General features: G+C 39.9%; 1 protein-coding gene across 6 annotated transcripts in view; it reads left to right on the top strand.

Annotated features, from left to right (window-relative positions):
- Window positions 1–827: 827 nt before the first annotated feature.
- col11a1a (collagen, type XI, alpha 1a) overlaps window positions 828–27691 on the top strand; it is a 99829-nt gene continuing 72965 nt past the window's right edge. For 4 of the 6 annotated variants that reach the window (XM_078938661.1, XM_023950179.2, XM_023950176.2 and 1 more), the window contains exons 1-5: window positions 841–1209; window positions 6525–6689; window positions 9604–9817; window positions 18106–18268; window positions 25566–25691. In XM_078938661.1, coding sequence (XP_078794787.1) covers window positions 1098–1209; window positions 6525–6689; window positions 9604–9817; window positions 18106–18268; window positions 25566–25691 — 780 coding nt within the window. In that variant the 5' untranslated portion in view covers window positions 841–1097. Of the gene's footprint in view, window positions 1210–6524; window positions 6690–9603; window positions 9818–18105; window positions 18269–25565; window positions 25692–27691 lie in introns of all 6 variants that reach the window. The other 2 variants (XM_078938660.1, XM_023950175.2) reach the window with 1 other exon arrangement.

The following is a 27691-nucleotide window of genomic DNA, read 5'->3' as shown; positions in this document are numbered from 1 at the left end:
ATCCAAATTCTGAACACTGCATCCCCCACGAGGTTGCTGGAGCCTATCACAGCTACTGTGGGGCGAATCACACACATACGCATACAGACAGTCAGTCAGACCTTTGGATAATTTAGAATCATCAGTTAACCTATGAAGCATGTTGTTGGGCTGTGCGCGGAAGCTGGAGTTCCTGGAGAAAACGCACACATGCACGGGGAGAACATGCAAACACAATGAAGGGTCCCATCTGGGATTGGAACCAGGGTGAGGTGAGAGTACATCATGCATCCCTCATATCAATATGTACAATATAGACACGTATCTTTTCTGAGATTGGCTTCAATTTCACAGATTTTTGAGGTTTATGGTAACACCTGAAAGATTGTTTTTGTAGACGAACTTCAGCTTTGTGTTAGAAGCTGCTTATTTTTTTTTTTTCAGTGGGGGTTCCATGTGTAAGTCCACTCCAGGTGATCTTTAATCACCTTTAATCTGTTTGTCAAGTAGATTAAATCCAGTGAATGTTACATTTCCTCCTTCATATCAGTTTTAAAAAGTTTGAAGGAGAAAACCTTTCAAAGTTTCAATTATTAAATATCCAAAAAAAGTTTAAAAGTGTTTTTTTTTTCCAGATGGTTTTATTCATTTTAGTTTGGCTGACTTTTGTTTCACAAACTCATTTAAATAACTTGTTTTTTCTTTTACTTGTTCGTCTCTGTTCCATCACAAAGTATCACAGAGCTGATGGGTGGACCCACAGAAGTATTCCCTGCCCCGTGATTTGCTAATCAGGGACCGGTTCCCCTGTCAGTCTCCTGTAATCGGGGCTCTGGTTCGTGGAACCCGCCCAGCCCTCCTGCCCGTGGAACGCGAAGAGGAGCGAGTGTTCTGCGTGCTCGGTTAAAGCCCGAATACCTTCACTGTGAAGGCTGGGCACTGGGCAAGAGGACCGCGGCCTCGTCGTGGCTGACAGCAAACACTCCTCACATATGGCTCTTTTGTAAGGACGGTTTCCATCTTCAGTTTGGGATTTTGCTGGAAAAGGGACGTCCTTCCAAGTCGCCCAGAAGTTTGAGTCTCCCCCCACCCCCCAGCTGGGCACCAACAAACCCACCATGGAGATGCAAAGGTGGTCCACGAGGTGGAAAACGAAAAGATGGTTTATGGATTCCACTGTAAGCGCGTTCCTCACTTTAACTCTGCTGCTGCAAGCTGCTGTCAGAGCAGGTAAGGCTTCCCCCGTGCGTCTTTCCAACTTTTACGCACAGCCGGGAGCGCCCCGGCCGGTACTGATGGGGACACACCTGAGCTCAGCGCCGTTTGAGGCGCTTGCAAATGGAAAATAAAGACTTTTACAGCAGTTAAAATGTGTTTATAGTGCAACTTTTGCTGTCATTGTTGCAGGAAAGCGCACAGTTGATAAAAAAAACCCTTCTTTTTGCCACTCTTTTAATTCAAACTTTTGCGCATGATTAATATTCACAGAAGATGAAACTTCTAATTAAAGTGAGACTCAGCCTCTGGTATGTCCTTAGAAAGATCCCTGACTTTTATCATACACATGGGCGCTGTGAGAAAGCTCTTGTGCTCGCAGTGGTCCCCTGGGTGCGTGTGAACAGCCAGGTGGTTTTCTGCAGCCAGATGGGTGTTCCACATCCCTAGATGTGGAACCTTGCAGACCTATGCCACACTGCTTGTGCCAAAGCTAAACGCTCAAAAAGGTCTTTGTGATTTGGCTGCGGTTGTGTGTTTTTTTTGTGTTGTGTAATTATGCAGGTTCTTTTACTTTTATACCAGGTTGGATGTCTGATGGTTGGTAATTTGAAAGTCAGTTCAGTGTGAGGTTGGAGACCCCCTCAGCTGGTCTGTCAGGCAGCTTCACCCTATCACCACACTGCCCTGGTCCACACCGCAGCTCAGCGACTGGTCTGTGCAACCCCCCCCCCCCCTCCACCGCTTCCAAACTCTCTGACTTTGCACATAGACGTTTGGTCGGCGGCTGCAGGACAAGGCTGAGTTGTGTGATTGGTGGGAATGCTTCCCCTCTAAGTACTGAGCACTTATTTGATGATGGGTCCTTGTTGCGCTCCCCCCTATGATTTCAGAGCCTTCAAAGGGCAGGCCCACATATCGGGGCCGAGCTCGCCGCCACCATGGCCACAAGTAGCAGGCTTCGGGATTACTCAGGCCTCACACCTTGACGTATACTGTGTGAGGATTTTAGGCTGCAGAAACGGACGGAAGCTAGAGTCTGACAGTAGATAAGAACCATTTTATTCTACAAAAATAAATACCTTCCTATTTTCAGGAGATTAATTAACACAACAAAGTTTTGATATTGATTCAAATGACACAAAGTCACTCATTGATTAAGTCTCCAACAGCCACTTCCTGCTTTGCAAGATAACTGCCTGGAATTGCACTTCAGACTTGGAAGTCTCACCTGCGCTGTAGCTCACCAGCTCCAGCCTCTTTATGTAAACTCCAAGTACTCTTGCCCCCTGGGGCTCTGTGCTCTCACTGAGCGCCTGATGGCGGCTCGAGCTGTTTCTGCAGGGTGCCCTCTCCATCTCGCAGTGTACAGACACGTTTTCTCAGCCCCTCAGGCACAAGCTCAGATGTGCATTCCAGCAGACAAAGCTTGAGTCCTCTGCCTAATATGCTTAACTGAGAAATTCAGCTCCACAGTAGATCTTTGTCTGCTAAAGCTCTGCATGCAATTATAGTGACTGGCTTATCATTTGGAGGTAATCCTTCTCCTTCGTGCGTCAACCGATTCATATTTTGACATTATTGGAGACCTCTTCCGAGATTACAGGACCGGATTGGAGGTTACAGCACGTGTATAACATTTCCATATAGAAGTATACAGTTGAAGGAGTTAATCAGAGGGAAAGTGGAGCTGAGTAGTGCAAAGGAATGCTTTGAAAAAATGGGCAGGTCTCAGTGAAGGTTCCTTGGTATGACACCAGCATAAAGCGGTCTTGTTTTAGCCGGCAGCATGGTGGAAGCTGGAGGAACCAGAGAGGGAGAGTGTGTGTGTGTGTGGGGGGGGGGGGGGGGGTGTAAAGCGGGAGAGGGACACATTGACTGAAGATGTTATTAGAGTCTCAGGGAGCTGCAGGTGAAAAGGTTCCTCCTTTATTTACCTGGCATTTTATCCTTCTGTGAGGATGTAGATTAGGGTTTTTTTAAAGGATGAGGTCAGGGTAACTTTTTAGCCTTGGCTTAGATGGATGTTATCTCTTTAAAGCATCACTTCAATGAAAATCAAGTTTTTGGTGTTTTCCACATGATGTAGTAGCATTTTTCTGATGATGGAGGACATATAAAAACCAAAATTAGGATTAAAATTAAACATTTATTTATACAAATCGTGAACAGGACCTGACAAAAAATGCAGTTGGAAAAAAATCATATTTGTGACGTAGAAAAGACGCAGGGCGAGGCACAAGCTCCATTCTGACGTATGCACTTGTAGACAAATACATCCATGTACGTCTTTGTTTTCCTCGTTCCATCTGGCACCTGGTTCCAAACTGGACGGTTTGATAGCTCCAAGATAAAACTTTTGTAGTTTTTTAGGTGTATTACAATATTAATTCCTGATAAAAATAAACTCCAAAGCGGTCTTTTGATCCATTCACGCATCTCTGAGTATTCCTCTAAAAACCTGCTATTTGAACACCAGCCCCTCCCAACCCACAAAAACAAGTTTGTTTTAACATTGTGATGTGGACAAGTGAGAGCAACCCCTTCCAAGAAGAGTCTGAGATGCCAGCACCACCCACTTTCTACACGGAGCTGTAATCTGTAAAACGATTTTATTTTATATGCATAATATGCTAATCTATCCTTGCAAAAGTCCGGATGTGGTTTGTTTTCGTTAGAGAAACGAAGACACACTGTTGAGGCCGGCTCTAGGTTGATGTCATGAAATGACATCCTTCTGGGAAGAAAATAAGCTCACAAAAATAACTCATATTTCATAAATAATTTGTTCTTTACTGTTACAATGGTAAAATATTATCATATATGTGGATATAATTTAATTTAGAATGCTTAGGAATAGCAAGATACAGGCCCTTTAAGGGGCTGTAAGCTAGTGGGAGACTGTGAAAACAGATGGATGATGGGAAATGGTGGCAGGCTTACAGTCCTGCCCACAAATCATGTGAATTTCCAATAAACTACTGCATAGTTCCTGCAGGTTTTTTGATTACATAAAAATAAAAGACCACTAGGATAAGTTTTAGTGTAGATGGAACAGGACAACCCAACTTGAGCTTTTTCTTTTTGACTATGGAGTTTTTAGTGCGCGTACAAATAGTGCTTTAAACATCCTAACACTCTCAGCTATGTGGCCTGTTTGCTTAGCCCTGAAGGCAATCATCTGTTGCCGCCTTTCGATTTTTGCAATCATGCCCTTATCCAATCCCACCGGGTTAGCCGGTGTTGACATTTTCTTAGCACCTTTCTGTGAGGGTCGCAGCCTGGCCCAACTGCCACATCTGGAACACATGAGTCCTGGAGTTCTCCAGGAACACACAATGGGGTCCTCAGTTCGCTCTCCAAAATAAGTAGTTGGTCCATCCTCACTGGCCATAAAATAGCTGTCTTTTAGGATCCTTGTTTGTCAAACGTCTCCATGGAGGTTTGCTTATCCTCCTCTGGTTTATTTGCTGAAGTGGGAGTGACCTGATTTTTTTTGGGGGGGGGGGTGTCAGCATTGATGATGCTCACTCATCCCTGCTGCGCTTTACTGTGCATGTTTCACACAATGGATTTAGGCAGGCAACACCAGCTTTCTGTGCTGTAAAGATATTGCACCAGAAAAAATACACATAGTAGGAAAACCTTAAAAAACATCAGTTGGATTTAAATTTCTATTGATTTTGGTCAGAAATCACTAAATTCAATAGAAATCCTCCATTAATTCACACTGTTACTGTTATACATGCTCTTATTTTGAAAGTTCATATTGTCTGAAGCAGCAGAACAGCGTGTGGCTTGAACAAAGGTATGCATGAGTTCATTTTATAGTGTTTGCTTGTTTGGTTTGGAAACATCTCTCAGGCACTAAAGGACCACAATAAAAGCAGGCAAACACTGCGGTACAAAACAAAACTATACAAGGATAGGATTCCAACAAGGAAGCAGAATTTTTACATTAAAAGTAATGCCATCCAGGTAGAAAAAAATGATTGGTGTGTTTGCACTTTGGTCAATATGATGTATGGCAATCAAAACAAATCAAATCAAACTCTGTTTGTTTAGAACTTTTCCTACTAATGTGACTCTTGGGGCTTTACATAAAAACAGTTAAAAAATTTTTGGATGACTAACAGCAAGACAAAAGACTATTAGACAAAAAAAATCGAAGCTGTTTTTTTGTCAAGCTGTGCGTTGGTGCAGTGTTTAGCGCTTTTATCTCACAGCGAGAAGATCCTGGTTCGAATCTTTCGGACCTTTCTGTGTGGAGTTTGCACGTTCTCCTAGTGCACGTGTGAGTTCTCTCCGGGCACTCTGGCTTTCTATCTCAGTCCAAAAACATGCTTCATAGGGTTAATTAGTTACTCTAAAGTGCCTAGGTGTGCATGTTTGAGGATGTGATGGTGTGCCCTGCGACGGACTGGCGACCCGTCCAGGGTGGAGCCCACCTTCGCTCTCCAGCAGCCAGGACAGACTCACGCAACCCCAAAGGGGGTGACCCCAAAACAGATAAAGCAGGTTAAGAAAATGGATGGATTTCTGTCTATTAGGACTCTTTTAATTGAGCTATTTAGACAAGTTCATTCACAACTTTTTTCTTACGCAGATGTTTGCAGGAGGATACAGAAGTCACAGAAGTTGTAGAACTGACTAACTATTGCATAGGCATGACATGAAAATGTTTAATATCCTTAAACAACTGATCACAATGACCTGTTTTATGACACTTTGGGCTTTCATTTGTAAAATCTGTTATTTCTTTATTGACTGACTTTGAAAGTGCGATGAGAGTAGGCCTGCACAATAAATCGAAAAAGTATCGACAGCGCAATATCAGCTTGTGCAATACGAGTACAGCAAAAGACAGCGTAAACTGCAATAAATGTGTACCGTAAATGTTTACACACACATGTATAGACAGAGAAACTATTTTGTTTTTTTAAAAAGCCCAAGCACGCACTACCTACATTGTTCCTAATTGTTGTCAATATTAGTTTTGGTCAGTACAACCACAAAGGGAGAACATTGTTCTTTGGTGTGTTTCAAGTTCTTACCTGTCTCCCATTGAGTGAACTTGCAGTCAACTTTATGTTGACTTCCATTTAAACAAAACTGTTGCAGTGAAATGTAAATGATGTATTAGTTGTCTTTTTTCATGCTTTTTGCTCATGTTCGCAAGTCATATCGTCTTTGCAGTATTTATCACTAATATCGCAGATCACGAGTTTTCCTCATATTGTGCAGCTCTAAATGAGAGCAATATATATCAAATGTTTTCAGATGGGAATGTTACAATGGTCTAACTTGTGTTTCTTTTACTCTTTAAACAGCAGAACCAGTGGATGTCTTAAAAGTATTAGCGTTTCAAAATTACCCCGAAGGAGTGACTAGAACATCTGGATTTTGTGAGAACCGAAGAGCATCGAGGCCTGACTCAGCTTACAGAGTTGCCAAGAACATCCAGATCAGTGCCCCCACCACGCAGGTATTCCCTGGTAAGGCCACATTCACATGTTTATTAGTCTGTGTAAAGTTATGCATTTGAATTCTTTGAAAATGTGTTTTTTTGTGACAAATATTTGTATTTAAGCCTTGAACAAAGATGAACTGCAGTGATCATATTGGGCCCCTCTAATAAAAAGAGCAGTTTGAGAACCTGAGGGATTCAAGGAGCCATGCTGTCGGGTGCAAATGCCCCTGGTAGGGTCTCCCATGAAAGACAGATCCTATGTTGTAAGTCATTGAGGACCCAAGTTAAGGCACGCACAGGGTGTAAATAAAGTTTATTTGGAGAGTTCCTTAATCCAAGAGAAAAATGTCCAAAGTCCAAAGGAAGGAAACTGCTAGGTCCTGTGGAGCTTGAGACGCAGTGTGACGTCACCGCCGAGGGGGAATTCCGTGAGGGCGAAGACAGCAAGGTCCGTGTAGACAGCAGGCTCCGAGGGAGGAGAGAAGCAGACAGTCTTAAAGAGCGTAGGGAGTTGGGAGGGGCGGCTCCTTACGTGACAGTAGCGGCAGGCTCCGTGTGAGTGTCGAGAAGACCAGATTCACAGCGTGCGGTGCCGAAGGGAAGCGGAGCGTGATCCGTGATCCGTGAAGCGTGATCCGTGATGCGTGATCCGTGATCCGTGGCCTGAGGTTCATCAGGGTGAAGAATCTCGAACTGGCAACGAGTGAGCAGACACACCCACCTCATATACCCCGCGTCACAGCTGGAGCCATTCAGAAATCAGGGAGCCGGTGAGAGGAGAACGGCAGAAATGGCGAGACAGGACCGAAATCCTGACATCCTAGGTGACAAGCCAGACAAAGAGCGATTGTAATGCACCTTATGGAAATCTTAAAAACAAGATCCCCTACGTTGCCTGGACTTTCATGTTCAGGGTCCCATCCTAGAGCTAGGTCTGGGATGGTGGCATGGCTTCCACCCACAGGACTCTGCTTTTGTTGCAGTCAAAGTTTGTCCATAACAAATTCTATGTCTGATTAGAAGGTGGGACCAAAGGTGTACGTAGTACTAGGACATCCTAGCCAGTAGATCAATGGTTGACCTTGTAGTTGTGTCATATAACCTTTGGCCATGTGTCCTGGACACTCGAGTAATGAGCCGAGTGGCGCATTCAGCTAAAAGGAGGCCAGACAGACTCAGCAGGCCAAACAAGAGTCTGTTGGGAAAGTCTGGCTTATCTCGCTATCAGAAGGGTCTTCAACAACCACATTGAGGAGAGCTTTTACCAGGCCCTGAGGGAAAGTTGGGACATTGAGACCAGTTGAACTATGTATTGCACCTACAATTCCTGTTCAAAGCTGTGGGAATAAGGTCTCTGGTACCAGAAGTAAGGGATGCTGTCAAACTGAAAAAGAATACCTAGTAAGTCTGGCTAGAACACCTGAAGCAGCTGAAAGGTAGTGGCAGTCCAAGCCGCTTGCAGCGCGGGCAAATGTAGAGGGCAAAACTGGTCTGGGAGGAGCTAAAGGAGACCTTCAAGAAGGACCATCGGTCTGCCTTAGAGAAATTGTTTCAAACCATTTGAATGGTTAGAAAAGACAGCCAAAACTGTCTACTGTGCGGGTGGTGAGCTGTTGACCTTGACTGAGGACATTGTCTAGAGGTGGAAGGAATATTTTGAGGATCTCCTTAATCCCACTGATCCACATTCCGCTGAAGAAGCATAGGCTGGGGAACCATAAGTGGGCCAGTTCATTACCCAGAATGAAGTCTCTGAACATCTAAAGCAGGAGCTTGGGCTGTTTTGCTGACAGTAAGTCAAACCTGCTTCCATTGCATGTTGGAGTCGATTTTGCTCATCATTTTTATGGACAATATTACTATATTCTGTGTGAAGAGGCTTGTGTAAGAATTAGCACCTTCAAGTCGTTCTTAACCAGAAAAAGTTGGTTTGAACTCTTTGGGGAGGTGAAGAGCTCCTGGCTCAGGTGGAGGAGTTTAAGTATTTTGGGATCTTGTTCATGTGTGAGGTAAGAATGACCCAGAAAGATTGACAGATGGATAGGTGGAATGGCTGCAGTAATACAGTCTCTGTATTGGTCTGATGTGGAAAAGGAGGAGCTGAGTTAAAAGGGAGAACTCTAGATTTATTGGTAAGTTCATGACTGAAATGATAAGATCCTGGATACAAATGGCCGTTTTCTCCACAGGGTGGCTGGGTTCTGCCTTAGAGAAAGGGTGAGGCAATGTCTCTCAGTTGGCATGGAAGTGCTTTGGGGTTCCACCAACAAAACTGGACAGATCTGTGGATAGGGACGTCTGAGGACGTTTTCTTAGGCTGCCACCTCCACGATCTAGCCCTGAAAAAGCAGGAGATGTTCTAGGAAAGAAAAAAGAGCAAGAATCAACACTGTTTTTCCTCACCACAGTTAGTTTGCTCAGCCATTATGAATAGTTTTGGCAAATTTGTAGATTTGTGGATGGACTAAACATAATTAATCCCTTTTGTCTGTTTTACCCATTTTTTTTTAAATAGTGCTGATTTGGGTGTCGTAAATTTTATTCAACAGAAATTGTATGCCTATGATGTCTACCAGTTAAAATGAGAAATATTTGATAATTGTCTCATGAGGAGAGTATACTTTGAAAGAAGTGCACGTGTATATTTATTGTTAGTGGACTTCTTTTCCCATTTAGCACTCTTTTTGTACATTTCTTCTCCCAAACAAGCAGTTGTTGTAATAAAGATAACATCGTCCATGTGGTTATGTCCACTCTCAAAAGTTCAATGTGAAATTGACATGTTTTTTTTTTAGCCGGTTAAATTATATTTGCTAGACTCATAGTTAACTAAATATTCTGGATGCCTCCTGAATTCCTCATTTATCATCATTGACTGTTAACATGAATACTCACATTGTTCATCTGCCTGATCAGTTTCTCTTCTTGAAACAAAACAGGTGGTGTTTTCCCTGAAGATTTCTCCATCCTGACCACGTTGCGCCCAAAATCTGGTCTCCAGTCATTCTTGCTGTCCATTTACAATGAACAAGGAGTCCAGCAGCTTGGAGTGGAAGTGGGGCGCTCACCTGTTTTCCTGTATGAAGATCAGAATGGCAAACCAGCCCCTGAGGACTACCCCCTGTTCCGCGCTCTCAATCTTGCTGATGGAAAGTACGTCAAATCTTGTGTGTAATTTTATGTTTTAAATCTTTGAAATGCACTGGAAGAAGTCAAGCTTGGCTGTTTTTTATACTGATGATGTCCAGTTGGGACTATAACTATTGAACCTTACTTTTGATTTAACTCCAGATAAGGTCACAGATTTAACAAATCCATATGAATGTTCTTTATTTTTACCAATCTAATGTTAACTATGTGGACGTTTTACAATTACTGACTTGTTTTATGTGATGCAAGCTAGAAAAACAGCAATCTAAACTTTCCCGTTGTTGGTCCACATGTGCTCAGTGTTGGATTATCCGCCTCAACGGGGGTCTGTGCACTCAGAGGTGGGTCAGGCAAGGAGATACTGGATTATTGGGGCACTGCAGGGTTTTTATAAGCAACCTGACCTCCTCCATGAACTCACTGCCTTTGTTATTAGAGAGAGCTGCTCTCGAATGCAGTGGTCCTACCCTTAAAACATAAACCTGATTATCCAGTTCCAGCAGTGACAAATTCAGAAGTTTTAATCATGTTGATCAACATGATATTAACAATTTCTAAAATAGTTGAATAATTACAGATTAAACAAGCTACATTAGGTATAAATGTTTAATTCCAACTCCTAATGAGTTGTTTTAATGGCAAACCAAAAGACACTTAGCCAACTTGGAACACACTATTTTTTAACAGTACAATGCCCACTATTGATTATTATAAGGGGTCTTGGATTCGATTCATTCTTTTATGAAGTTGGTCCAGGCTACAAACCTTCCTTAGTAATATATGATGTATTGTTTGCCCCTTTTATAAAAAGGGATCGTCAGGATTTTACCTGTGAATATAGAAACCTTTTTTACTCTTTGAATTGTCTATTTGAAATTCTAGTCAGTTGTTACCCAGAACACGTCAATTTGGCCCCATCCACGCTCTTCAAACACTCCTTCAACCCCTTAGGACCCGAGCTTTTGTTTGAAATGATGTTTTTACTTCACAGTCATGGTGCCCCAGTTAACCAGAATTAACAACTGAGGTATAATCACCCACAATGGGATGGACGCCAGGTCTTAAGAGGTTATTACAACTCCCATTACATTTGCTCTTTCATTCCACTATTAGGCACCTTCATCCTGTGATAAAGAGTTTATTCTACATCAGAATTTGCCATTCTAGGTGACAAATAATCCACTAAGATGGAGGGTTCAGTCCATTCACTTTTCTTTGAGCTCCGTTTCTCAAGAATCTATATGCCCATTGTTAGCAGTGTCACAATATTGAAAAATGTCCCAGTTTTTATAATTTTATCTGATTGAACGAAACAAATTAAATGATTCTCAGGATCCCACTGTCAGGAAAAAGGTTTGACAGATTAATGTTTTCACTGTCTTCTGGCCTGGCAAAAAAAGAAAAAAAAAAATTACTAAAAGGCTGTCCTGGATCTTGACACACACTTCCCACAATGTTCACCATGTCTGTCATTCTGCGTAACCCTGCAGGAGGATTAAGTTTGGAGTTTAATGAGTGTAATCCTGTGTTAAACAGGGCCAAGAATGTGGTGCACTGTTGCTTGGTATGCAGTTGCTCTTATGTTCTATGGGAAATGATTGAGAGACAGGGGAGGTGTCAAACTCTCATTGAATGCTGGGTAACCATTTGCATCGAATACAATTATTCATCAAAATGTCTCAAGCTACGTTCACACCGCCCTCGGCAACGCACGTTCAAAACGCCAGATCCAAAATATAAATGCACGTTTTGGGATTCTGCGTTCTAAACTCTTGCATTCACATGTAGCTACACACGTTTTTACGACCATTTTCGCACTCTACTTACAAAATAAGTGGCCATTAACAATGTAGGCTAAATGCATGTTCAAGAACACGCCTATGGTAGAGTAAATCCAAAGTTTCCGTAGTTTGAAAAGTCTATGTAAACATGCATAAATTGGTGTTCCAGGCTTCTGCGATCAAAACTCTTGCGTTTATGCATAGCTATGCAAGTTTTTAAGATAGTTTTCGGGCTCTACGTACAAAACACACAGCCTTTGAACATGTTTTGAAAGTTAAATCAGGTCGAACTTTGACCTGTCTGGGACTTGGATGATGCTGTGACGTGTGGATGACATCCCCTTTAGAAAGGGCTAACAGTTTGAAAATGTATCATGAACGAGAAATTAATAATGTCGGTTTGTGTCTGGTTCGAATTCTATTTATATATTGGAATAGAACTGTGAAAGAAAAAGCCTGCAGCAAGATTCACGAGATTTGCACCAGGCTTTCTCTTACTGTAGGTGGCTGACGTGCGCTGGTATACAGTGTAAAAAAAAGAAGAAAAAGAAGCCGTTCCCTGCCCGTTCATTGTGAACACCATAGGCTATACTCAGATTTGAGAACCCTGCATTTCACATCGTGCGTCCTAGAACACCCATCAGATGCCTGGTGTGTCTGTAGCTTTAGACATAAATGCTCAAAGGTTTGGGAACCATGTAGTTGAGGCTTTTGTAATCCGACAAAATGTTTGCTTTTATTGCTATATCAGTATTGTGTTTTCTTTCAAACAGAAGGGATTTGCCTAAATGGTGTTGGCAAGATATGTTTAACCTGAGCTGTTCGCTTCATATTCTTGGACTGCTGTGAGATTAAGGTCAGGATTTGGACTCTTATGTTCCAAATTCATCAATGTGATTCTTTTTTTAAACGCTGTAGTGTAAAGCCATACAGGTGTTCTGACTTCATGATTCACATTCTGGCTGGATTTCATTCATAAACAGATGTTGAGTCGTGTGAAAAGAAAAAAAAAGTACCCACACTCACCTCAAAGGAATTCACATCACAGTGAAAGCACATTTGGATGTGAAGAGGCCTTGAAAAATTGAGTGAATGCAAACAAGTCAAATCAAAGAAATCAAGATCATTGTGGTGGGTTGAAGTAATAATAATTGATTAATTGATCCCCTGCAAGTGTGTGTGCATGTCTGGGTGGACAAAAATGGTTTGGCTTGCTTTTTCCATTAAACCAAAGCCAAGAAGTAAAGGCATGATTGGAGACCTTTAGAAAGCAACTTTTGATAACCCAAGTGGTTTGTCTCAATCAAACAAGGATTTCCCATTTTAGTGATAAACAGCGTTTTAGGGGTCAGATTATGCCATACCGGACAAAGCAAGAAAACGATGATTCAGCAATAAATGTACAAATGGCCGAAAATGTTTCCTTACATCAGATATTGTTGCTACTAGTTTGTACTTTTGTCATCAAAAAGCTGATTCAGTCAACTATTCTTTTTTTTTTTTATCTCTCTAATACCGGAGCTCTGGCCTGCTATACAGCATATGCTCTATGAACTATCGTAACTCTTTGATGGTTCACACAATTACTGAAATTCCAATGGATTTTTAAGCAGAGAAAGCAGCTTTTCACCGTAAAGGGTTGCATATCGGCACAAAGCTGCTTTTCTAAGCTCTAGAATCTGCTGAAATTATGTTAATTGGATTACCGGTTCAAGAGTTACGGTAGTTCAAAGAACGTTGATGCTAGAGGTACAGTTCCAGTGTAAAAAGGTTAGCACCAGTAGCTCGGGGTGTATCCCAAGCGGTGTAACTGTAGAATAGTTTTAGGTATAGAGTAAACTCATCCGTCTTCACACAGTACTTTTAAGATGCAAAACTCTTGTGTTGCATTGCTAGTTTTGTTTCAATGATCTCTTTGATGTTTAGTGCTTAATTTCATATAGAGCTCAGTTGTTAGTTTGAATTTTCATTGGCGGTTGGGTGGACCCAATGGTTGAAACCAAAAAAACCTTCATACTTTATTTTCTCCTGCTCAAATGCTATTTTCAAAATGCTGGCCACTTGCCCTCCTAAAGATTCTGTTTTGCCTTTCCGAATCCAGTATGTGATGTTACTGATTATCCGTTCAGGAATTTTTGTCTCAGTGTAAAACAAAAAAGATTTTTGATAAAATAGATGCTATGCATGTCAACTACATATTTGTCCCTGTAACCCTTGTGCTATCCTAGGCACTTTGCCATTGGGAGTTGGGTCATCTAGACCCACTAGACCAGGGGTCGGCAACCTTTTTTACTCAAAGAGCCATTTGGTACTGCCCCTAATAAAAAAGAAAGCACTCGGAGCCACAACCTGTTTTGACATCATTATATATATTATGCATGTATATATTATTCAAAGGTGCTCATTACGTCGATCGCGATCTACCGGTCGACCTTCAATGACATGAGTGTAGATCGCGGGCCAGAAAAGATTAAAAAAAAAAAGTACTTCTTTAAAATCCACCAGCCAATCAAAATCCTCACTGAGAAGTAAGGGACTTGATTGACATGTAGATTGGCCAATCGGACATCGTCTGAAGCATACGTCGCTGCAAATGCACATGATGTTCTTTAAAGGATGATACCAATCTTGTGATTCGGATTCACTCTTTAATATTCCTGTAAAGACATCAGTCACATATCTTGGCATAATAATATCAAAAACTGAAAATGATAGAGGTAATGCTAACTTTTTTCCAATTATTGATAAAATGAAAAAGAGGTTTAACCTCTGGCTCTTACGTGACCTTTCCATTAAAGGTCGAATTCTCCTCTCCAAGGCTGAAGGCCTCTCCAGAGTCATTTATGCCGCTCAGTCTCTTTATGTCAGTAACATCGTTAGCAAAACTGTTGATAAACTGCTATGCGACTTTGTCTGGAAAAACCGAACTCATCATATAAGGAAATCTGTTCTAATGAATGATTACACTAGTGGGGGTCTGAACTTTCTAGATTTCAGTACCCTAAATATGACTTTTAAAATTAATTGGATAAGAAAGTTTTTGAAAAATCCGAACTCTCTGTGGAACTTCATTCCCAATTATATTTTTTCCCAGGTTGGTGGCCTCGACTTTTTACTGCTCTGCACCTACAAGCCCGACAAAGTGCCCATCAAACTATCTTCATTTCATAAACAGATGTTACTTGCTTGGTCCATGATTTATAAACATAATTTTTCTCCTCACAGGTTTTACATTTGGAACAATAGATATATTCTTTACAAAAACAAAACTATCTTTATTCAACAGTGGTTTAATAATAATATCAGACTAGTTAGTCAATTATTCAATCAACAAGGTCAACTTTACACTTACACCGAATTCCTTCAGTTCTACCAGATCCCTGTTTCTATGAAGGACTTTTCGGTTGTTTTTGATGCCGTTTCCCTCAACCTCACCTATCTTTATAAAGGAACTCCTACTCCATCTGCTCCCCAACCACAGCTTCATGTGATGGACACTGCTGTCGGAAAACTCTGCTTCTCTGCTTTGACAAATCAAAACAAAGCCATCCGAAGACTGTTCCAGCAGGAGCTAAAAACTGAATCCCCGGCCATAACTTTCTGGACTTCACTTCATGGTCAAATGGGTTGGGAAAAGGTTTGGCTTCTGCCAAACAAATATCTTCTAAACAACAAAGTGAAAGAGGTTTCATTCAAGATCATTCATAGGTTTTATCCAACAAATCAGTATATGCAAAGGCTTAAAAGGGATATTGATAAAAACTGTTCTTTCTGTTCTCAGTCTGAGGAAACGTTGGTGCATATTTTTTGGACCTGCAAGTACACTGAAAAAATATGGGACAAAATGACAAATTTGATAAAAACTCAAATTTATCCACATTTTAATTTAACCTGGAAAAACATCTTATTTGGTTACATTAATTATGATAAGACATTTTTATCTCAATTTTATTTAATAAATCTTCTAATTTTATTAACCAAGTATTATATTCACAAATCTAAATTCAGCAATAAAGCTCCTAATTTTCTTGATTTACAAGCCCAAGTTAGATGTTACTTACATTCCATTTCCCCCAGTACAAACAAAAAAGCTATTAAAACGTATCACCTTGCTCAGCTGTATAATTTAGTGTAAGTTTATTTTTTTGCTTGTATATCCCCTGGCGTTTATTTTGAACATTTGATGTACAGCTTATTGTTCCTTGTTCCTTTGCTGTATGTCACTTTTGTTCTGCATCAATAATAAAAAAAAAAAAAAAAAAAAAAAAAAAAAAAAAAAAAAAAGGATGATACCGTGGCCGCGTGTGGGAGGAGCTACTGGTTCTGGTCTGATCGCTGCATGGAGGGATGTGTTTATCGATGCATGGTAGACACTGAGAATGTGGAGAGATCAGGTTTATTGTTCTACTTGGTAGTTCTACTTGGTAATCATGTTTCCATGTTTGAGTTCATAAAATCCTCCCAGGGAAAGTCTCTGCTTCAACTCCTGCAGGGAAAGCTGCGTCTCAATCTGACGCCCGTGTTGCATCTCTCTGACAGAGTTTGATCCAAAGCCCCTCCTCCGCCTCTCTACCTGCTTTTCCTCCCTACCTGTTCACCTGTTCACATCCTCTGCAGCTGAGATTTGTTTCCCCCGCGCTCCTCAGTGTGTCCGACACAGAGAGCGCAAAATACGGTAGTCGGGGTGCTCCTGCGCAGCACAAGGATGAAAGAGCCGGACGCAGGTTATAGCGGGGATAGAGCGGGTTAAGAAAATGAATGGAAGAAGGCGCTCCGCTGAAGAAATATTCAATATTGTACACATTTTATTATTAGTCTGAACTATCTTTTATTTAGAATTTTTTTTCATTTTATCAGTCCAGTACGGGAAAAAAAACATAATCAAAACTTGTGTTGGGTGGTTTTTGGCTGGGTCTGGCGGTTTTCAGATGACTTTTGGGCAGGAAAACTGTGACTCTATCTGGCAACGCTGGCGCGAACTCTCAGTCTGTCATCAGCAAGTTGGTCTCTGCCCCGCGATACGTCAAGTACCCGGCAGAAGATAGGAGTGTTTATTGAAGCCGCCCCGCGTTCCTCTCCCTGCTATCAGCTCTGCAGGTCTCGCCCGATAAATACGAGATCATTACGAAGCTGTTTTTTACGTGGCTCGCGCTTCGTGCGGAGCCAGCAGCGCCTTTGAAATGCCATGAAAAATGAACAAACTAAAATAAAATTTAATTATTATAAAATACTCATTATTTTCCAAAGTCACAGGGAGCCACAACAGATGGATGAAAGAGCCACATGTGGCTCCGAAACGATGGGTTGCCGACCCCTGCACTAGACAGTGTGTTGAACCTTTTTTCTTCAATGATTTGTGATCTTCACTGGTGTCCATGGATTACATGAAATCTTTCCACCTTTATCCACCTTTGTCATGGTAGGGAGAACACGTCAATGTACTTATGGGGTCATCGAAGATAGCACAAGGGTAAAACGTCAAGCAATGTCAACCTCTGGGAAGTAGCACAAAAAAGCAACAGCAAACAATACCTCCACATCTCAATTTCTGTTGGGGAACAATAAACTGCATCCACTGCTACCTTATGAACATTGTCCGAAACCTAATGACAGTTGTGCAGGCTCTTACAATAACAAAAACAAACAAAAAGCTGCTCAGCAGACAGGCTAATTTTTTTTCCATAATGGCTGTTTACTAACAATGCCGTCTGAGGGCTGTACTAACCATTTTTACTCTGCTAGTTTATCGCAGCTTCAGATTTCCTGACATCAAGGGTGTAGAGGGTCATCTGGAAGACATTTACCAAATCTGAGCAAGGTCATTTGTTGGGTTTGAGCAGCTGTTGGGACAAAATGTCATGTCAATTGAAGACATAAAGCATTTAGGCAGGATAGTCAGTGCTAGAACACATAAGTTATTAAAAGTTGGTGAAGAACTTTGAATCAAACATTTAGAGTAGAAGAAAAAAATCAAATGAAATTATTGATGAATGCACTTGATTTGTGCACAACCTCAGTTTTTTAACTTAATTGTATCTGCGTAGGCATCATTTTAATGGTTTGAAAAGCTCCTTGATTGTTTTAAACATCTGGAGAAGGCTACACTGCTCTGCTATTTTAAACTTTAGCTTTTTAAGAGACCCAAATGAAAGAGTTTGGCCATTTGGTTTCAGTTTGGCACTCCTACTTTTATAACAAACTGTTGTCATATGATGGAAATGTGCCTATAAATAAAACGGCTGAGCCTAATTGTTTTTTTTTGGTGATAGAAACCTGACTGAAGTGTAATAACCACAATGTTAAACACTTGATGAAACTCAGATCCTCGTAAAATGTTTATGTATGGAATGCAAAGTTTTAGTTACTACCCATCTCACAAAAACCTAAACAGATTGGCTTAAACACCTTCAGGTGGTTCAAAAGGTCAGACCTAAGGTCAACACTCTTAGATAGTACTGCTTTGTTAATACTGCCTGTAGATGGTAATGAATCTATGCTTTCCATGATCAGATGGCATCGAGTGGCGATCAGTGTGGAGAAGAAGACGGTTACCATCATTGTGGATTGTAAAAAGACAATCACCAAGCCTCTCCCCAGGAGCGACCACGCCTCCGTCAGCACCGATGGCATCACAGTGTTCGGCACAAGGATTCTAGATGAGGAGGTTTTCCACGTAGGTTTTGGCACCCACTCACATTTCACATTTCAAATGTACTGCTTCCTGTAGATCATGAGTCCTACCATTAGAAGTATGTTTCAATTTCGACAATGTTTTGTTGATAAGTACAGATGAAGTCCAACATTTTTTGTTATCCTAAACCAAGAAATGTTGCAATTTTAGCAATCTTAAGACTGTTTTTCTGTCGGGGGGGTTTCGGTTTGATATAGGATTTGTGCATAAAAGAAAAAAAAAACTCAGGGAAATCCTTTTGAAGAAATACCTTTCAGTTGGTTTGTATTACACCTGGTGTAATGTAATACAACAATATTAAATATATTCAGTTTAGAACACTTGTTTGATACGTTCCAATGTAAACATATGCAACCGTTTGCTTTCCCCAACAATTCAGTTTAATGTGGCTCAGGCGGTTGAGCAGGTTGGCCAACGATCGAAGGGTCGGCGGCTCGATCCCCGCTCCCCCCAGCCAACCGCCGCTGTGTCCTTGGGCAAGACACTCCAACCTCCCTGCCTCCAGTGTGGCTCCACTGTTGTGTGAATGCGTATGATGGTTAGAGGGGCCGTAGGTGCATACTGGCAGCCACGCCGCTGTCCATCTGCCCCAAGGCAGCTGTGGCTACATCAGTAGTTTACGATCACCAACTATGAATAATAGACACATTGTAAGTGCTTTGAGTGTCTGGAAAAAAGTGCAGATAAATACAATCAATTTTTTTTCATTATTACTATTTTTATTATTAATGGGGTAACATACAGTTTGGTTTTAAACCAAGAATGGTGGCATCTCTAATGCACATTAGCTTTTGTAGGAATCACATTTTTTTTTTTAATGATATAACACAAAGGTTATCCATAGGTTACTGGGACAATAGATCATAAGCAAAGATTCTTTTTTTTTGTTTTCATTTTCTTCCGTTTATTCCCTTTCGGGGTCACGGGGCTGCCGGAGCTTATCCACAAGTGGATGCTTATTCCACTTGTGAATAAGCACCCTGGACAGGTCGCCAGTCTGTCGCAGGAAAGATGATGGCATCAAATAGAAGATCTAGAAGTCTTGGAGCTGTATTTGTTTTTAACAGGTTAACAGGTTTTAACAGTTTTTTTCTTATTATTCTAATTCTTGATAAATATTAGTGGACCAACATGAAATTAGCTACCTAGATAGACTGTGTGACTGTTTAAACCTTTTAACACTAGACTTCACATTTTGACAGAGCACTGTGAACCTCTCAAAATTGCTTTGACATCAGTAAATACAACCCGAATTAATTCTAATTTATGGCACTTTGGAATTTATTTTTAAGTGTGCCTCATAGCGTGAAAATATGGTGATCATAAATGTTTTATAGGTAAAATTATGGAAACAGATTTAGTATATAAAAAATAAAAAGATCTTGATATTTTGATACTAACTTTGAAAAAAAAAGCGGATATCTGACTGGACACCAACAGTTAGGATACCACAATGTTTTTTCTTTTGAAGTTTATTTTTTATATTCACTTTATCTCTATGGTTGCATTTAGTGGGCCTATTTAGAATTTTATCTGTGGAAAGTCAGCTAACAGAGTCTTCTCTGTGTAGCTTTTTTCCCCCCTTTTTTTTGGATCAGGTGTCCTGTCTGTTCTCTGTCCTTGCTTTCCTCAGGTCCACAAGGCCCACTGCCTTCTGGGAAAGACATGCATATTTGAGGGTGAAGGACATTCCTTTACTTCCTGAGTGTCTCAATTAAATACACTTGAAAGAATGATGTCACACTTTGACCTTATTGTTCAGATTCTGTTCACAAATAAATACAAAATAGAAAAATATGTGAGAAATCCATTATGCTGTTATTGCGGATCAAACTTCTTTCTAACTTTTTGCTTGTCTTTCTCCAAGTTGTAAAAAAGATTTCTGCCTTCAAGAAAGAGATTTAATGATATATTCCATAAAATTTCAAATACACCTAATTTTTTCCTTCAAATATTAATTTACAACCTGGACTACATTTTTTTTAGAAAATGCCCATTCATGCCATACCTGCCACAGGCTGGAGACGACCACCAAAGAGATCTAGTTTAGATGAATGGGAGTCTTTCACCCCCCCGTCTCTATTTCCTCATCCAGTCCCCCCCTGCATACTCTCCCCTGCCCACCTCCCTCTGCACCCGCTGCACCTCAAGGCCAAGTGAATGAGACTCTGTTCGTTTTTGGCTGAATCCAGCTCACACCTATAGAGAAACTGTTACCTATCTCTCTACTGTAGCTGTTTTTACATGTTGCTCAAACACCATTATGCCATCACCGTCAGTATTAAAATTATGATTGTGTCAAGAATAACAAACATGATTGATTTTGTTGTATGGCATTTTGTTTCCCTGAGCAATTTCATAATTTCTTTCTGAAGTTAAAGTTTGTTTTGAATGTGGTCCCTGTATAGCTAAAAAAAAAATATTTCATAAGTGCAGACAGGATAATTCGTCTGTACTTACATGTTTAATTGACACATCTAAAGCCTTTGACAGGGTAAATCTCACCAAAGTTTTCACGGGAATATAAAATCGGGGTGTACCGTGGTTTATTATAAGACTACTACCCTTCTGGAATGCCCATCAGAAAATAAGGGTTAGGTGGGGATCAGGTGTCTCGTCTCCGTTTGGTATGACCAATGGGGTAAGACAAAGAGGTATTTTATCCCCACTTTTTTTTTCTTGTACGTAGATGACCTGTTGAAGGATCTGAATGCCAGTGATACCAGTTGCATGGTTGTTGGTCTTAAAGTGAATCGCCTGATGTATGCAGACATTTTCATGACATGTCATGACATTTTAAACAATTCCAGTAAAAGTGCTGTGTTGATTTGTTCGTACAAAGGAGGATATTACATTGATATTCCTGCTTTTAAACTTTCAGATTCGGAGCTTGACGTCTGTCACAAAGTGAAATATCTTGGTCATATCACCAATGATAAACTTAGAGATGATGATGATGACATCCGCAGACAACAGTGTTTTTTATATGCTCAGGCAAACATGCTGGCGCGCACGTTTTGACAGTCTTAAAATTGACTGCACACAACTGTATACTGCCCATCTGTGGACCAACTACAGGACATCCAGCATGAGGAGGCTGCAGGTAGCTGATAATGATGCCTTGAAGATTTTATTAAAGCAGACACAGTGGTGCAGTGCAAGCAGTTTGTTTGTTGGTGCAAGAGTTAATACTCTCCAAGCTTTGTTTTATCTATGGTTTTATTTATCGTTTAAATCCTCAATTAACAAAATCATATTAACCTTCACCAATGTAACGTACAGCACTTTCAGATACCAGTCTCCTATTTGGAGGTTTTGGTATGGTCGCTGTTTTTTTTTTTTTTTTTACTTTTAAGCTATTTAGTTGGCAACAGTTTTAGTTTATGATACTTGGTAATTTTATGTCATTATTTTTGTACTATTACGAATGCTTTTATTTTTATTCTTAAGTCTTTAATTTGTTTTGTGTTTCTTGTGGCAAATGGACCTTGAATCTGTAATAATTTGTCATTATTTCAGTCTTTTACTCTTGAACCTGCAAGATGAGGTGTTTTGATTTAAGTGTTTTTTTCTCTGCTAGTTTTTTGGAAAGACTTTCTGGAAGCTTCACTCAAGATGTAACTGTTGTGTCGGCTGTCTGATCGTGGCTGACTGTGGTAACTCTGAAGATATGCTGCCCTTGGGCGATGAGATGTCAAGGGAGCAGTTCTGGTTACGATGTGGTTTGATTGAACCAGAGATACTCTGCAGAGTCTTGTACAATTACAACCAGCAGCCGGATATTAATACAGAGGAAACAAAAGAGCAATCATTGCCAGACTAAAAAAAGCTTGTGCTGTCAAATTATATCCAATCTTTTATGCGTGTACACGAGTAAATCCAGAACTTAAATTGCCCTATTGGGGCTTTTTAGGCAATGTTTAATCTTTTGTAATCTCGTAAACATAAAGGTAACAGCATGGTAAAGGCTAAATTGCGTGGTTTCTAGTTTCTATTATTGAATGATACGTTTGATAATGTTTGGATTTTTTCCTCTTGTACTCAACCCAGTAAGATCTTTCAAAGAGCTCCAGGTGGAGGAAGATTGTCAGTAATTTTGTATTTCTTTCATTTTCTAATAATTTCTCCAACACTTGATCTCTTCTTACAAGGCTATCTGTGAATTGTAGATCGGTTTATAACGGTCTTTTTCAGGTCTACCTTCTTATTCCTGCTGTTTTTTGACAGCTCTTTGGTTATAGTGGAGAGTTCACTGCCTGACTGTTTAAGGGTGTGGACAGGTGTACTTTATGGCGATAATTAGTTCAAACAGGTGACAAAGTAGAAGTAACAGGTCTGCGAGGGTATTCTTGCTGTTGTTGGAGCTTTATACTTATTGACTGCATCATCATACAAATAAATAATTTAAATTCAAACTATGTAATTTCCTGAATTCTTGCTTTACACTTTGCATCTAAAGTTACAAACATACCAGGCTTATGAAGTGTGTTCGGAAAATGCGCTAAACGCGGGTTCTTTAACGTCCATTTAGCCCCTGGTGTTCACACTGGATGAGTAGGGAGGGGCCCCTTCTTCTTTATCTCCTGCTAAAGCACATGTCTGCTACTTACAGTTGAAAGAGGATTGATGTGAAATGACAAAGTTGTGCAAATCTCACAAATCTTGCTCCAGGATTTTTCTTTTACAGCTCTATTCTGTTATATGAAATGTTTGGTGTCATAGATATTCAGCCGGACACAAACCATAATAATTCATTTCTCCTTCATAATAAATTTCAAACCACTACAAAATCAGAGTCCCCTGACTGGTCAAAGTTCAACCTGTTTTAATGGCCGCGCATTTTGTTCGCAGAACCCGAAAACGGTCATTGAAACTTGCGTAACTGTGCATGAACATGAGAGTTTTAAACGCAGGAGCCCGAAATGTGCATTTACACACGTTTACATAAACGTTTTGTTGGAAGTGGTCCCTGGAACGCATGTTGTAAACAGACTTATCATCTTAGTGGAACAGTTTGCAGAGTCAGTGACTGACTTTTTTCCCCCGAAATTTTATTTTTAACTGATAACATATGAGCCAAGGCAATATGTGTTAATCCACAGATTGCAGAATTTCATTTGCCTTTAAGGATTAGATTATAAGGTATTATAAGTCAACTCCACTCAAATGGAGCCCCAAATTGTTCATAATAAAAAAAAAAGATGCATTGTAAAATGCTGTTTTAAAATAATGAACATGTTTTTAAGGCAAAATCAAATATATATAACACTTTAAGGGCTAATTCAAAATCTGTGTGTTGATTTTTCACAATTTCCTGATCTTTTTATATAGCTTTAAGAGATTTATTGGTTGATTATGTGATTGCTCAAGGTCTTTTTTTTAAAATTATGAACAAGTTGGGACTCCATACACTCAAATCAAGGCCTTCATTTTTTTTTAATTTCCAGCTGTTTAGACCAACTATAAGAACTAATGATGTCACATTTTTAATGTAAAGCAGGATCTTTTTTAACCTGATCTTTGCTCTTCATAGTATATTGACTCATGCATTAGCTTTTATCTTCACGTGGAGTACTATAGGTATCATACATGCCTTTTGTTTTAAGATGCAGAAACTATAGGAACTGCGTAAAATCATTATGGGTAAAAAAAAGGGAAAAGGATAAATCCTTTGCCTCTTTGGGGTGTGTCTGGACCTGTACGCTTTGACAGCCGCAATGAGCTGCAGCAGACCCCCACAAAAAGGAGGGAGTAGGGATGAAATTTGAGGGGTTTCAAAATGTTATTTGCATGTTTTTGTTTTAGATTTCTTTAAAGGATAAATAATATCAGGGATTGTTAGGCAGCTTTTCTAGAAAGCTTTATAGTTTTATATAGTCGTCTTTAACAAAACTGCAGAAAAACATATTTTTGACAGCAGGAAAGTATGATACTGCTGGCACAAGTCTAAAAAAGGCACATAAGTAAGTCAGTTATTCACCAATCTAAGTCAGTTTTTTTATATTTATCTGGAAAAATGCATTTTGTGTACACAAATATGTACAAACAAGACATTGATGTGTTGCTACAGTACACATAAAGAAGTGGTTGCATACAGATTTACAGGAATTGAAGGTTTAACATCTGCAGATACATTTTTGTTGCACTCAGAGAGGATACACATGCTACTGGCAGGTCAGGACTTGCTGGATTTCTCTTGCGCTTCATGCCAATCCCCTTTTTTGTGGTACGGTGTCCCTGCTTAGACAAGTGAAACAGGGTTTTTACCTTTGGACTCAGGCATGTGTATCATCTGTGGGTGTGTGCTTAACACTGCCAGCTAAGAGATGTCGGCACAAATGCAACGTAACCTTATAATTCCAGGGATTCTTTGGTTCAGTTGTTGTTTTATTTCTTGTCCTCTTGGCTTTTCCAATAATGTTATTTGGAATTTTGTGCAATTTATTCTTTTTTTTTTCTCATACCGATGATAATAACAGTGAATTCCCTGATGTTTGGATCATATTTTAAGAATTATTCAGTTTGTGCCACCAACAAAAAGGGATTTTTTTCAAACATCTTTTTTACTATTTTAATCAGATTTTCTAAAATAGTCACATTTTGGATCTATATCCTACAGATAAAACATTAAACCATCAAATGTGGGAGAAACGCTGTAAATAAATAGAAAATATTTTACTCTATATTGAAGATTTTTATGAGAGCTGCTTTAAAAAATATTTTTGTCTTTTTTTTAATCTATAATATACAAGATATTCCTGTGTTACAAAAATATTTAAAAAAAATTACCCTAACAGCTCAGACTGATATAATTAGCGGGAATCCTGTCTTTTTTTTAACTTCTGTTGGCACTCTGACAGCTGTGGCTTGTGCCTTCACGATTCCCGTTAATTTGATTTCCTGAAGTCAAACCTTTTTGATAGCTATCATTTTCCATCTGTCTGGGGTTTTTTCCTGCCATGCACCATCTAAGTTTTGACTTTGTGGGGTCCGTGTGAAGCTGTTTAATCATACATAGTCTGCCAGACAACCTAAAAGTATGGGGTGTAAAAGATCATTGAGACTTTGCCTAGTGTGTGTGAGAAAACATCGACAAGATGAGGCATGCCCCTACTTTGGTTAATAATCTAGTCTCATTAGGTCTTTGCAATCCAGGAAGTTTTTAGTGCAAAGTGTCATTTATAGCAAAGCAGTAATAACATGTCAAGCATCTTATTGAAAAATGTAGGGGGTGCATCTGTGTTTGCTTTTAAATCTGTTTTCTTCTGGTTTTCTGCAGGGTGACATCCAGCAGCTTCTGATTGTTGATGATCCAAAAGCAGCATATGACTACTGTGAACATTACAGCCCAGAATGTGACACTCCGCAGAGGGACTCTCTACAGGCACAGGAGCCGCTGGGAGAGGTCAGCTAACCTGGGAGGGCATGGGAAAGCTCAGCATGGCACCCGTTGCTGATTTTATTCAATTTATTTCAAGTGATTTTCATGTTTCTGTTTTCTTTTTTATGTTCTCTATTTTCTTTTAACATTCAAATACTCTACAGCAGTGTTTTTCAACCAGTGTGTCGTGGCACACTAGTGTGCCGTGGGAGATGGTCAAGTATGCCGTGGGAAATTGCCCTCATTAACTGATCTAAAAACATTTCCCATCTCCAGGATTTCAGCTCTCTGTTCATCCAAACAGGCCCTGATAAAACACTGAGGAGTTAGGAATATAAAAGATCGTAAAATACCTTTTCTTTGCGTTTATTTTATTTTATTAAAGACATTTTGATAAGAATGACAGTACCGCGATTCGGCTGCACCTTCGGCTGTATTTTGGAACAGTCCCGTCCCTTTAACTGTCTCCACCAATCATTCTTGGGGGGCTTAATCACATGTCATCGGTCTGACCAATCAGAAGTGGTTAAAGTCTTCACTTCCTTGTCCCGATTTAACTCGTGAAGTTGCTCAGTTCTAACAAAAATACCAGCTAAAGCTCGTCTTTTGCGCTGTAGCTTTCCACAGAATCCGGTATCAGACCGTGGAACAAGTGAACAAAACAATGAGGCTCCGAAAAGCGATCTCCGGCCGTTTTATGCACTACATCCCCCATGATGCATTGGTTTGTGAGACTGACAGCGCACAAGGAGATCTGTTGTTAAACGTTTTGAAACCAACGAACACACATCAAACTGTTTTTAAATCTTCTAACTTAACTTTTATTGCATCTTTTAGAAAAAACAGCTGCAGTTTCCAGCTTTTTCTGCAACAATTATCTCAAAAATGCATGTGAGATTATGGAGGGGCTGTAGTTCAATACAGACTATGAGTTTATCCTTTTTTTTTTTAATTTTTGGATGCTGGTGTGCCGCGGGATTTTTTTTAAGGTTAAAGTGTGCCGTGGCTCAGAAAAGGTTGAAAAACACTGCTCTACAGTAAGAAGCGTCTACATAATAATGTGTTTAACATGTCATTTTATTTCTTTCAAATCAACAAGAACAAGAGATCGTGCACAGTTGAAATACAAGGGAAATGAAAGGGAACAGATAGAAGAAAACTTTTTTGTCTGCCCCTTTTACATTTTTTAGAGTTAAAAAGATGTATAAAAAAGACTTTTTAATGTTTAAATAACTAAACACGCACACATACACAAACACACACACACACACACACACATCTATATATATATATATATATATATATATATATATACCGGTATATACACATGGAACTTATTCCTGGGTTAGATTAAAAACAGCTGATACCCACACTGACACTCTAACCGCTTCCTGCATTTCTTAAATTACCTAAGAAATGCAGCTCAAACGCTTATCAACCTCCAAACCCTTACTGTAAGAAGGCATAAAAGACACACTATTTATAGTACCTGTCATGTCTTTTTAAAACTTTTAGTTCTTTTAAAATTGTCTGCGAATCATCGTGCAGATGAGCTGCTTTATTCTAAAGTTGGCTGTGTTGATATGCTGGAGCCAGTTTAGAACAAAACATCTGTGCTTGGTTCATTTAATGACCTGTAATACCTACTCTGACAAAGACTTTTACCATTTTAATCATTTCAGCATGCTGTTGTAATCAGATGCCTATCCCACATGACACAGGTCTCGCACTGAGACCCATGTGTGTAGAACCCAGGAGTAACATGAGAAAAAGTTAAGAATGGGTTTTTTCTCACAAACTTACTCCGGTTTTTTTTTTCAGCTCTATTCTGATATATGAAAGTCGTGGTGTCAAATAATGATAAATTTCTCCTCCATAATTAATTTTCAAACGGTTTGCACTTTCATGAATTAGAAAGGACGGCATCCATACGTCACTACCAAGTCTGAGTCCCTGATTGGTCAAAGTTAGACCTGGTTGGACTTTTAGCGCACGTTCATTGGACAAGTGTCTTGTACATAGGG

This window comes from Oryzias latipes, chromosome 20, assembly GCF_053564925.1.
Source record: "Oryzias latipes strain Hd-rR chromosome 20, Olatipes_Hd-rR_3.1".
Taxonomy (NCBI): domain Eukaryota; kingdom Metazoa; phylum Chordata; class Actinopteri; order Beloniformes; family Adrianichthyidae; genus Oryzias; species Oryzias latipes.
The sequence above is the reverse complement of the archived record's forward strand: the minus strand, read 5'-3'. Positions and strand labels throughout refer to the sequence as shown.